General features: G+C 34.7%; 1 protein-coding gene across 1 annotated transcript in view; it reads left to right on the forward strand.

The window, feature by feature from the left end:
• PARD3B (par-3 family cell polarity regulator beta) overlaps positions 1–12,922 on the forward strand; it is an 882,400-nt gene that overhangs the window by 103,455 nt on the left and 766,023 nt on the right. Inside the window, 1 exon segment of the mRNA XM_054700017.1 lies at positions 11,851–11,952. Coding sequence (XP_054555992.1) covers positions 11,851–11,952 — 102 coding nt within the window.

The following is a 12,922-nucleotide window of genomic DNA, read 5'->3' on the forward strand; positions in this document are numbered from 1 at the left end:
AACCACATTTTGGTCACAGATAAAAGACCAAGGAAGAGTGTTTACTTTTGTCCAAAATTTTGTCATATGAAAAACAGGCTTTACAGTCTGATATTTCTCTCTTGGCAATTTTTGTTCATTTCTGGACCTTTATCTTATTTCCTATTTACTTTTTTTCTTTGTCAAACCTAGGGCAGTCTCTTTGCCTTCCTAAACTCAATAACTCCAGTTACACAGAATAGTAATAATAATAGGTATTGATACTGTGTGTATAAGAACACTGTGTCAGGTGCTGGGATTACAGTAGTATGTAAATTACAAGTATCCCTGTCTTTGTAGAATGTAAGAACATGATGTCAAAAAAGAAAATATGTATATGTGTATTTGTGTGTGTCTATTTACCAGTGTGTGAATATGAAATGGATTTCTCACAATCCATTGAGTGTTAAGTATGTTGTTGCCATTTTATGTGACTGTGCTGTGTTCTTTTCAGCTACATCTGTGATTCACCTGTGGCATTCTGGGGAAATGATCCTGTGGGAGAAAGAAAGCTAACCATAGTGGGCAAAAGAGTGTCCAATGCTTTTGAAAATTAGAGACAGACAATACTTTATCATTCCTATTAGTTCCATATAGAAAAGAAACTATAATCAGGTGGGAATAAAGTTAATGAGGCCTTTATCTTAGAGTTAACTTTATAAACATTGCCACCAATACCTCCTCTTATGTAAATTAAATTGCCTCTTTTCCATGTCTTAATTTCTGCAGTGATGGAGCATAAATCTTTGTGCTTGAGCAAAGAGCTAGAGACTATGGTAGTAACCTCTAGCATGCTTTACACCTTCTTCCTTTATTCATTTACATAAAGATACACAATTGACAATAGCTGTTGAAGGTATTCTTTGGTATTATTGTTCAAAATGCCAGCATCCCAGCAGCAGGAAAATATGGATTTAATTGGTTACATTAAGTATAACTTGGGTTGTATGAATTTGCATTCTCAATTTATTACTAACATTCATTTTGTGGCAAAATGTTTTTTAGGGTTTTATAATGAATGAATTATTTAAAAAAAATAGTTTCTCTTGCTTTTTGGAGACATGGCTGCTTGCATTCTCTGGCTGTAGGCTTTGCATTCTTTTCGACCACACAAGCTTCTGAAACTTTGGCATCCAGGTCTTTGGACTATAACATTACATTGGAAACGATTAATGGAAAACAGGATTTAAAAAAATCAGCTGTTTTCTTTAAAATTAATTTGAAAAATTTTATTTCACTGTTATTAAATTAGTAGTAGTTTAATATTTTAAGTCTATCATGCTGGGAATCTTTGGAGATATATATATATATAAATTAAATACATTTGCAATTTTTTGTTAATTTTTAGGTCTTAATATTTGATTTTTCTTGTAGACCTTTGGTTTTAAAATTATAGTGTGCCTAATCCTGAAGATTTACATAAGGCTTATACTTTCATGCATTTAACTCACATTAGATCCATAGGAAAAGGACATTTCCATATTCTTGTAAAGAGTTAGTGTGCTGTGATTATGTAGATAGTAGATTTGAAAATAATTAGAATTTGTCCTTTATTTTAAAATAAAGCTCTATCTAGATAGCTGGACCTTTTTCTTCAAATAAGCTTAGGTTAATCCCAGGATGAAAAATGAACCTTTAAAGTCCTTTATATAAAGAAACTGCTGAGATTATGGTTACTTCTCAAAGCTGAATGAAAAATGACATGGGGTGATTAACATTCCTTTTAATATTTAGTTGATATATGAAATAAAAAGTGAAGTGTGTGCCTTGATGCTTAAATATTTTTTCCCTGCTTGAAAAAGAGAATAAGTAATACTGTCAGAACTTGGGTTATGAGAGAAAATTAAAAATTTCCCCTGGAATTGTCAGTGCTCTTACAGTGAGATGACTTTTGTTTAGGGTTATGCATCTCAAGCCAAGCCAACAATGATCTTCCTGTGCCTTAACCTTTGTGTACTCAGGTTTCCTGTCTGTAAGATGCTGGTCCATGAATCAGTGAATTCTTACCAGTTTTTGAACTTAAGGATTTACTAATCAAGATTTGAAAACCTCCCATTCCTTGAAGGAAAGAAGTCATGGGCAAGAACTCTTTTAGAGTGGGAAATCAGCTAAATACTATTTAAAAACAATATTGTAAATATAATATTATCAAGTTTATATATATATATATATATATATATAAAGTTTATACACACACACACACACACATGCTTTCAGCCACACACATACTTTCAACTTTCCATCCACTTTTACTCTGGGAAGAAATTCTTTACCTTAGTGAATTGTCAGGTAACTGATTGGAAAATTTAAAATAGAGTCTTATACTCACACTTTCTACTGGTAAATAATAATTGTGGAATCATGCTGAACTACTCAAAATATTCTTTTGGTATAGCACCCATGTCTTCTAGCAAGGCATTTCTCCAACTAAAGGTTCAAATCCCTACAGCAGAGCCATGAGCTTCTAGATGTTGCAGGTTTGAAAGTGTGCACCTTCTTCAGGTTCACACAATGTCCACTTCCCTTATCCAGTAGCATCCTTGAGATAATGGTGGTCTAGCCTTTTCTTGACTCCAACAGAAATATTTCATCATATAACCCACTCCACTCTTAGCACTTTTTGGAAAATCTTTTGCTGAGCTGCAGTTTATCTCTCTGTTTATATAACCTCTCTGGGGGCAAGGTGGGATAAGCTGAATCTTGTGCGTGACAGTTTTTTAACTTGATGGCAATCTCATATGGCCTTTGAACATTTACAAATTAACCTATAAAACCCAACAAAGAACAAGAGTGGGATAAGAATGTGCATAGTATCGCTAATGTAACTTGTATGAGCCATGGCCATGTATCCCAGATTAAGCATGAAATGAGATGCTACTCTGCTTTGTTGCTCAGTTGCTGTGTGCTTGGTAGCTCGAGTCTTTCACTGAGTGTGATTCCAAGTGTTTGAACATTTTCAGAAAACATGGTCTCCAACACAATCCAAACACTTCATCTGGTTCTTAATTGAAAAGGCAATAATATGATCTGGATGAAAATCAAGTAGTGTTGGACTTACTTAAAGGAAATATTTTTTTCTCCAGTAAGGAGTCTCCCTGAGAAAACTTCCATGGATATTTTTAAAATAAGAGAGTTTTTTGCCTAGCCAGATAACATTAACATCTCAGTGCCTTGTAAACTGTGGTTTTACAATGTTGGCAGTAGCTGTTTTCCTCCTTGGTCTTCTCCAATTTAAACAAACCTTAATTAGGTCCATCCACTCATCATCAGACCTGTTTCCAACCCTCTTGGTGGTGTTCTTCATTGTTAATAATCATCTCTTAAATTCTTCAAATTTACACTAAATGTGGTGTGTCCATTATAGGATAGGGTGTGTTTATTACTTACCGTGTTCTGAACATGGTGCTTTTATTATTATAGCCTAAGATGGTGGTCGCATTTTTAGTACACTGCTTGTGTTTTTCCTTTGTCTCTAAACATGTCATGTGGGAAGGTAATGACTACTTACTTTAGTTTGAAGCAAAAGTTCTTTTCATCTTAATGTAAACATTTTTAAAGTATGATGCACATACAGGTAGCACATGAGTAAGTGTACCTATCACACAGATCAAGAAATACAGCATTGCCCCTAAGCCCCTTTGAGACTCCTTATTTCACAGCCCTTACTTCCTCAAAAGGTAACAAGTCTCTTGACTTCTAACATTGTAAATTCTGCCTGCTTTGGAACTTTTATTTTCATGGCATCACACAGTATGCCCATCCTTGATATTTGGCTCATTTTGATGAGTGTTATGTTGTGAGGTTCATGCATATTGTTGCATAAAGTTTTTGTTCACTCTTGTTTTTCAGTGGCCCATTGTGTGAGCATGTTAGCCATTCTACTAATCACCATTTGAGTTACTTCCAGGTATTTAGGTATTGGGGCTAATTCTTCTATGAATATTCTAGTATGTGTCTTCTGAAGTTTTTCAATACTTGTTTTTGTTGGACATGTACCTGGTAATGGAATTTCTGAGTTTATGGGATGTATGATTCGATACTCCCAGTTTTCCAGAGTACAAATTTGTATACTTCCACCATCACTGTATGAGAATTCTGGTTGCTCTGAAGTCTCGTGTTTCTAGCCCTAACCCTGATCAGTTTGGGTAAGATCAACATCTTCAATGAAACTCCGTTTTTCCTATCTTTTTAATTTTTAGCGTAGAAGTTTTACCTATTTGTTGTTAGACTTTTTTTTTTTTAAAGATTTATTTATTTTATGCATACAAGAGCCGGAGCACAGGCCAGAACTATGGGGGTGTAGGTGTGAGAGGACCCACCAGAGACAGAGTGGGGAGAAGAACAGGCAGACCGACTGAAATACACAGCTGAGGGGAGCAGTGGGAGAGACAGGAGAGGTCTGCTGTGCGATGTGGGTTGTTCCCTGGCCATCCGGGGATTGAACTGATGCTGCAGAGGCCATGGACTGCCTCATAGTGCTGTGCTCAACCCCTTGCACCACCAGTGAGACCCTATTAGACTTATTCTTAACGATTTGATTTTTCTCCTATAAATGTTACTATTTAAAAAATTGTATTTTTCTGTTTGCTACTGATTTGTCTTATTTAGTTACTGGCCTACCTTATTTACTAAGCTGTGAGATGATGAAAATTCTCAAGTGCTTGTGTTGTATCCAGTATGATAATCATTTAATTTTTATCTTTTACCCTTATTGGTGAATAACTTTGACTTTTGAATTTTAAACCACCGTTGCATTACTGGAATAAATACCCCTTGGTCATTATGTATTATCCTTTTAATACACTGGATTTTATTTATACATATTTTATTTAAGATTTTTGAATATATGTCCACATGAAATTTTTGATAATTTTTATAATTTTTTATAATATTCTTATGAGACATTGGTATCAACATATATTGTCCTCATTTTAAAAAAATGGGGAAATTGTTTTTTCTATTTTCTAGAATAATTTGTGCAAAATTGACTCCATCTCTTAAACATTAGGGAGATTTTACATGAGAAGTAGTTAAGCCTGGAGTTTTCCTTACAGGATTTTTAAAATATATATATAATTTATTAGTCTTTGTATTTTTATAGTTCATTAAAACTTTACACAGCTGGTAAATTGTGTCCTTCAAAGAATGTGTTCACTTTATATAAACTGTCAAAATTATAGGTAAAGTTTTACAATATTCTCTTTTGAAGGTCTACATGATATCTATGACCTATTGTCTGCCTTTTCCCTTCCTGATGCTGGAAATTTAATTGCTTATTTCTTGATTAGTTTTTCTAAATATCAATTTTATCAAGTTTTTCATAGAACTTTGACTTTTGTCTTATATTTCATTGTTTTTCCACTTTATTTTCTACTCTGTCTTTGGTTTTGGCTAGCTATTCTTATTCAATATTGATTTTAGCTTTACTTTATTCTAAAATATGCACTAAAGTGTTAAATGCCCTATTAGTTACTGCTCTAGCTGTATCACACAATGTTTTACATTATTTAATTTTAACTTAAAATATTCTAGTTTCTTTCTTCTTTCTGTTGTATTAACCCTTTCATCATGAATATCCCTATATATTTAGTAATATTTCTTTTATTAAAGTCTCTTTTATCTGGTATTAGTGTGACTATACCAACTCTCTTTGGGGAAAGTGTCAGATCCTACAGGGAGAGAACTCAGCCAGAGTCTCCTCTTCTGAGGCCCCACACAAGCCTAGACTGTTCTCCCCTGCATATGAACCCCCCTCCTCAAGTCTGATTAATTGACTGCAATGGCTCACAGAACTTGCAAAAACTCTTTACTCACTAGATCGCTGATTTACTACAAAGGATATAACTCTGGAACAGCCTGATGGAAGAGATGGACAGGGCAAGATGTGGGGCAGGTGGAACTTCCAGGCCTTCTCCAGGCGAGCCTTTCTCCCCGAATCTTCACATCTTCAACAATCTGGAAGCTCTCTGAAACTGCTCCTTTTGGATGTTTTGGAGGCTTCATTAATGAGGCATGCTTGATTAAATCATTGGCAATTGAACTCAACCTCTAGCCCTTCTCCCTTCATGGGAAATCAGGGGATAGTGGCTGAAAGCTTCATCCTCTTTCATCTTGTTTTTCCTGGTAACCTGCCTCCATCTTCAGCTGTTTTTCAGTTACCTTCAATACCACATAAAGAGACACCTGTAACACTTTCAAAACTTAGGAAATGCCTAGGCTTTTGTGAACTGTGAGTCAGGAACTGCAAATGAAGACCAAATATATGTGAGAAATATATTTTGGCATGTGAATGACCAATAAATATTTCTCATAAATTGCAATATTGCAGCCATGTATTACTTTCCACCAGCATAAAAACCCTGTTCTCATTGTAGTTCTTCTAATCAGCTCTTGTTCTCTCCTAGCCTTTACTAAGTTTGCACATGGTTCATCCTGTTTCAGGTAGGTAGAGGCATGGTCTGCTGTCAGTTTGGGCCAGCTCATCTTATGAGCTCCATACTCATTACTACTTTGACTGGCATACTAATTCTTTCCTTTCAGGTCAGTGCTGTTCTGTTAGGCTTTGTTCAGACGTAATTGGTTGGAACTTTCTTCCTTCCTATAAGGCTCTGTGACTGAATACAGTCTCCTGCTTTCTGCCTACCCTAAGCAATCTCCAAACTGGTTTGACCAGTCTCTTTCCTGGTTGCATTCTGGGGCATCTGATTCTCTTTTGATCATAGGTAGAGGGGAGAATAACCCCAGGGGATTCTGATAGAAGTTAAGTTTTATATACATAAAACTTATATATTTTTTCTAACTTCTGATGCCTCAAGCTCCCTCTATGCTCTTGGCAGAAAGGTCTTTTTCTGTTGTTTCCTATACTCTTAATGCCATGCTTGTAAGTAATTATGTTCTGAAGTTTCTCACTTGTGAAACATTGAACACACTAATGTGAAGACTCTGGGTTTTCCATTATTGCCTCTTTGTGTCCACTGCACTTTGATCTCCATGTGGTGTAGAGAGCTTCCAGCTTCACCAGTGATAAGGCACCCAAGGTCAGTCATAGTAAGTAGGCTGTATCCATTATAGTTAAGTTGTGTTAGAGATGGATCTGATCCCTTGCTTTATTCCTAGGTTAATGTGCTTTTTGTTAAGATCTTTAATCTTAAAAAAGTATTTATTTTCCATGTTAAAAATAAAAATTAAAAATGCCCCAACTCTGCTGGTTATTAAACATCTGACCTTGACTAAGTTCATTCACCTATCATGACTTGCTTTCCTCATCTACAAAATGTGTGGATAAATATTTCCTGAGGCCATTTACTAAGAAATGAATTAATCAAATGAAACTTGTAGTATATAGCATTATAGTACCTGGTCTATTGTAAGCACTAAAATTAACCTGCTATGATAATGACGCAATATTATAGTTCTGGACAAATTTATTATAATTTTTTTTCATTTTTAGGTTCAAATTTCATATTTACCATGGTGGGAAGGATTTTTGTTTCTATGTATATTAGCATCTTCCAGGAACTATTTCTACATTTGGTCATTAAAAGCGCCCTGTAACTGTCTTCTTGCTCAAATGCATGTGTTTTTGTTTCCTTTTTCCAATTTATCCTTGTTGACTAGTTTTAGTTTTAAAATTCTTGTAGGGTTTTGGTTAACTATCACTTATTCTTAAAACATATTAGATGCTATTAGAAGTGGAGGAAACATTGTTATTTTTCAATTCTTCTGTGATCTTAGGGATGTAATAAGACTTAGGGCATAGCAAAATGAGCACATATACTACGTATTTTCTTTTTTTTTTGATTTATTTATTTATTTATATAAGCACTGGGTATAGTCAGAAGCATGGGAGGGTGAGAGAATTCACCAGAGCCAGAGTGGGGAACAGAACAGGCAGACTGACGAAATACACTGCTGAGTGGACCGGTGGGCTCGGCAGGAGAGGTCTGCATGCCACGTGGGACCCTTGCTGGCGGCCGGGGATCAAACTGGCGTTGCAGAGGCTGCGGGCATCTTCACAGCCCAGTGCTCAACTGCTGCGCCACCAGTGGAGGCCCTATTTTCAAAATAATTTGTTATAATAGTTGTTTGTGCAATATAAAGGTGGATTAAATATCAAGATCATGAAAATACAGTAAACTTTTCTACGTGATTATCTGTGTGAACCAAGACACATATGTGAACATCTTTTCATGTTTGATTAGTTTTATTCCTAATGGTAATAATACCAAGTACATTAAATGCAAAATGTTCACTGAAATGTAATGGTTGAAATTTTTACATGCATAAAAGAGTCAGTAAATTTGTGCTCTTATGATAGCCGTTGGCTGCTAATGTTGTACATATATTCTTAAGATGATCTATGACCAAAATACCATGCAGGAAAAAAAAAATGCAGTTGGTCTGTACTATGCTTGTTGATTTACCTCTGTTGGATATTTAAAATATTAACTCTGTGATGGCATTTATCTAGCTTGTCTGTTTTTGTTCAGATTTGGACATTGTGCTAGTGTTTAGCACTAACCTGTTTTTTAGTATGTATTAAATGACAGTATCACTTAATAATGGGGAGAATTAAAATTGCAGTGTCTTGGTATATTTGGGCACCATGCATTTCATATAAACCTTTTTTGCATAAAATATGATTCCAGAGTGAATCTAATCATAATTTTACTTAATTTTGTTCTATAAGCCTTTACATTTCTGAACTGCTTTGAGTCAAAATTAGACTCAATTTTAGCTTCAATTCCTGTGCCTGTTTTCCTGAATGTCTCCGGTCCCACACCTATGTATGAGGGAGGAATGCTGTGTGACTTAATGACCCAATCTTGCTGCCACTGATAGATCCCATCCCCCACTGTCTCCTGAGTTTCCTCATTTTAAATCAAACTCTTCAGTTTTCTTCTTTGTCTCTATTCTGACCTCTACACAAAAAGAGGTATACTTAAACTTATGTATGGTTCTTGTTGGGAGTAATTATTTACTTCAGTTTTAGCGGATAAAATCTGCTTTAACAAACAAAGCATGAGAAAAAAGCAGATAGCCCAGGAGATGTCTGCTTTTAAGTTATTGGATTTTAAAAAAGGAAACTCTTTAGAATACATCTTTTGTAAACCCAGTGAAAATCAACAGATTTCATCTACAGAACCTTAATATATCAAAACCAACTCAATGGAAGCTTATAGAAATTAATTAAATTCAACTCCTTTTAAAAGAAGGATGTTTTTACAAGAAAAAGTAATACTCCATGGATTTCAGTCAAAGTCCTAGGTAGATTTAGAAAAATGTGTTGCTCACGGTGTGGCCAAGTAAAGATACTACAACTCTAATGATGACTGGGAGAGTTCTTTCTTGCTGCTTCTCTGTGTAGTCCAGAGACCGTTTTATAGTGTTTTGTCTTCACCAGTATTTTCCCTATTTGGAATCCAGTCTATTGTATTTAGCGCATGGTTTTAGCTGAATAACTTTTAGCTGGCAAAAATCTCTTATTAAGGAATGTGAGTGATGGTTATCCTGTGCTTTTCTTACCTGGTTGGTTATATAGTCCCTGCTCATATCTTTGCAATAGATTCTGGGCAATAGAATCAGACAGTTACTTAAAGTTTCCTAATAAATCGTTAGTGTTTCCACCTATAGGCCTAGTGTTAGAGGCAAAGACATTAATTTAACTTGGAGTTGCTTTATAGGTACTTCATAGAAGACTTAATTTTGAAATGTTCAAAGTCTAGCTAAGAAGAATTCCTTTAGATTTTTAAAGCCTATTTATCAAGACAGCTTACTGGAAAGTTGTGTGCGTGGGCCACATTTTAGTAGCCCTCCAAATAGATGCTTTAAAAGAGTTATTTAATAGTATGACCTTGCTTTTCATTGAGGGACAGTTATAAAAAAGGCTTTATGACACACATTTCTATTAGTTTTTGTAAAATTGCAATTGAATTCTGTGAGTTATGTTACTTCTTGTTCTTTTTAAAGATTCATGTGGTAAAGACTTAGCACTTTATCCTAGAAGAATATCCATCTTTCCTCAAAAAACTGATGTCTCTTACTTTATTGGACATTGAATGCTTTATAGCCAAAAGTTTCCCACTTTGAGAGACTTTCTCAGAATCACAGAACCAAATTACTCATAGCTTAGGTATTCTGGTAAAAGCCTTATTAATGTTTTTTTTTTTTCTTATTTTATTCTTCTTTCTGTTCTTGTCTCAGTATTATAATGGTTTACTTTTCTGAAAGTGCATAAATAATTGAATGGTCTACATCACTTCATTCTTAATTCAGATATCAGAGTATCTAGCCACAAATATTCCCTACACATCAAATTGAAAAATATAATTTTTCTCCTTAACTCTTACAGTCCTAAGCAGTTTTCAGAAAAATAATATTTGGAGAGCTATTAAGTCAGTGCCCCATTTCAATGACCCCCTCCCCCTTTTAACTCTGAAAACAGTTGCAATTGCTGCTGTGCTGCAGGAGAGCTAGAACTCTTGCTCCAAATATCATTGCAAATCTTGGAGTAGAGGACTTGCATAGAGTGTGCAATATAAATGGTTAAAAAGGCGTGAGGTTGCAGCATTCCATTCATATACCCAAAGTGATGGATATTGCCATCATTGATTTCTGCCTTTTGATTTTTTTTTTTTTTGGTACTACATTTGGTACTACATTTTGGTACTACATCTTCTAATCCCTTGTTTCAGAAAGGACTTTCAAAAAGATCTTTTACAGAATATTCTCGAGATAAGTTGTAGATGATCAGAAATTCCTTGAATGTGCTTCTCAAATAGGTAGGGCAATTTATTTTTGTATTTCAATTTTTCCCCAGAAAACTTGCTGTGATGTATATGCGTTGTGCAACATATACATATATGAAGTCATTATGTTGAACACTTCAAACTAATAAAATGCTATATGTCATGTATAATTGGGTAACTGGTAAAAAAGGAGGAGAAATAATGATCAAATGTAGTACACTAAACATAATTGGATTTGAAACAGAAAATGCTCTTATACTGAAAAAAAGAATGAGAAACATGAGAAATCCTAAATACTTCTGGTGAAAGTGTAGACTGTTTGAAACCACTTTGGTATTTTGAAAATAGTTGGATATTATATATATTGTATATTACATATAACCTGGCAAAAAAAAATAAACATACAAAGGCTAAGTATTTATCCAAGTAAATAACATTTGTTTTTGCTGTTTAAAAATTTTATTACTAGAGCATAGTTTTTTTTATTTTTTATTATAAATTTTATTTTTATATTCCCCATACAATTGTGACCCCCTTATTTTGACCCCAATCCCTCCCCTCCCTACCCCCCATAGACTGTCTCTGGTTCATAGTTGTTTGTTGATTTTGATTTTTACTTTCTTATAGTTATTCTTTTTCCTGGTCCTTTATTTAAGTTTTCTAGATTCCTGCTATGAGTGAGACCATCTGGTATTTTTCTTTTTCTTTCTGGCTTATTTTGCTGAGCATGATCCCTTCCAGCTCCATCCATGTTGCTGCAAATTGCATGTGTTTATCTTTTTTGAATGCTGAGTAATATTCCATGGTGTATATGTACCACATCTTCTTGATCCAGTCATCTATTTTTGGGCATTTGGGCTGTTTTCAAAGCTTAGCTATTGTAAACAGTGCTACTATAAACATAGGGATGCAGGTGCTCTTTGGAATTGATGTTTCTGTGTCCTTTGGGTAAATACCTAGTAGTGGAATTGCTGGATCATATGGAAGTAGAGCATAGTTTTAATGAGTCAATTTATTTTAAACTTAAAATGTGTTTTACCTTTTCTAAAAGTTTGATTCATGAAATTTGGTGGTTCTACCACAGGATCCTGGCTACTGGGTGAAGATTCATCACTTAGAATACACAGATGGAGGAATCCTGGATCCAGATGATGTCTTGGCAGATGTCGTTGAAGACAAAGATAAGGTAGATGACTAAAAATATTATTTTTTGTTTTTTAACTTTAAAGCTGCATGCTTTCTGGAGATTGAGAACCTGAACAAATTCACGTGTCAATTATTTTTAAAATATACCATCTGTTCGGGCTTCACCTGGACAGCCTATAAATCAGAGTTCTCCATTAGATGTTTGGCAAAACTTGGTCAAGGCTTGGGAATCTGTTCATGGTGGTCTAATTAGCAGAGACATCATTCCCAAGAGTTGCTAATATGTCTCAGTACATTAGTGTCAGGCTCTGAGGCTGTTGGAACACTCACTCTTATTGCCAGTTCTGAAGTATATTGTTGGCCCATGTTAAATATTCAACTGAATGCCTGAGACTTAATAACATGTTTCAAGATAGAGTAAGCAATGTGGAGATAAGTCTTAGGGAAAACTATGGTGAAGATTTTTCTTACAGTTGTTGTGCACTACAATCTTGAGTGATAGTCTTTGTTTGGATTGCTAAAGTAAAAGGAACAATTAAATATTGCGAAGAGCATGTTCTGCTACCTAATTGGGAATACTTCTATTGCAAATATCTTATTTTAATGGGACTTTTCTTCTGAGACTAAACTGAGCAAGGAAAAAAATATTTACTATTCAGTTGGAATTCACTGGATTATTGCTGTTAAGTTCCTTTGATTAAATGTTCCTGTTATCAGTGGCTAAAGTGTCTTTCAGAATTGAACTGTAGCTCACCCTGAGGGATTCTTGTTTCAAAGTTTCTTTTGTGAATCCTTACTCCTATCTATTCTGGGTGAACATGTCTGTAAATATTTCTCTATTTTGTTTTTCTGCAATCTCAGTTGTGTGTGTGTGTTAGCCATCTGGACTGGACCATAAATTAATGATTTATTGAACTTGGGTAAAGTTTATATTTTTCCTTTTCTGTAACATTTTTTTTTTCACTATTCAAATGTGCACTGGTGTTTGCAGATAGTCTATCCATTTATTT

This window comes from Talpa occidentalis, unplaced genomic scaffold (genome assembly GCF_014898055.3).
Source record: "Talpa occidentalis isolate TD23 unplaced genomic scaffold, MPIMG_talOcc4v2.1 talOcc4.3, whole genome shotgun sequence".
NCBI classification, from domain to species: domain Eukaryota; kingdom Metazoa; phylum Chordata; class Mammalia; order Eulipotyphla; family Talpidae; genus Talpa; species Talpa occidentalis.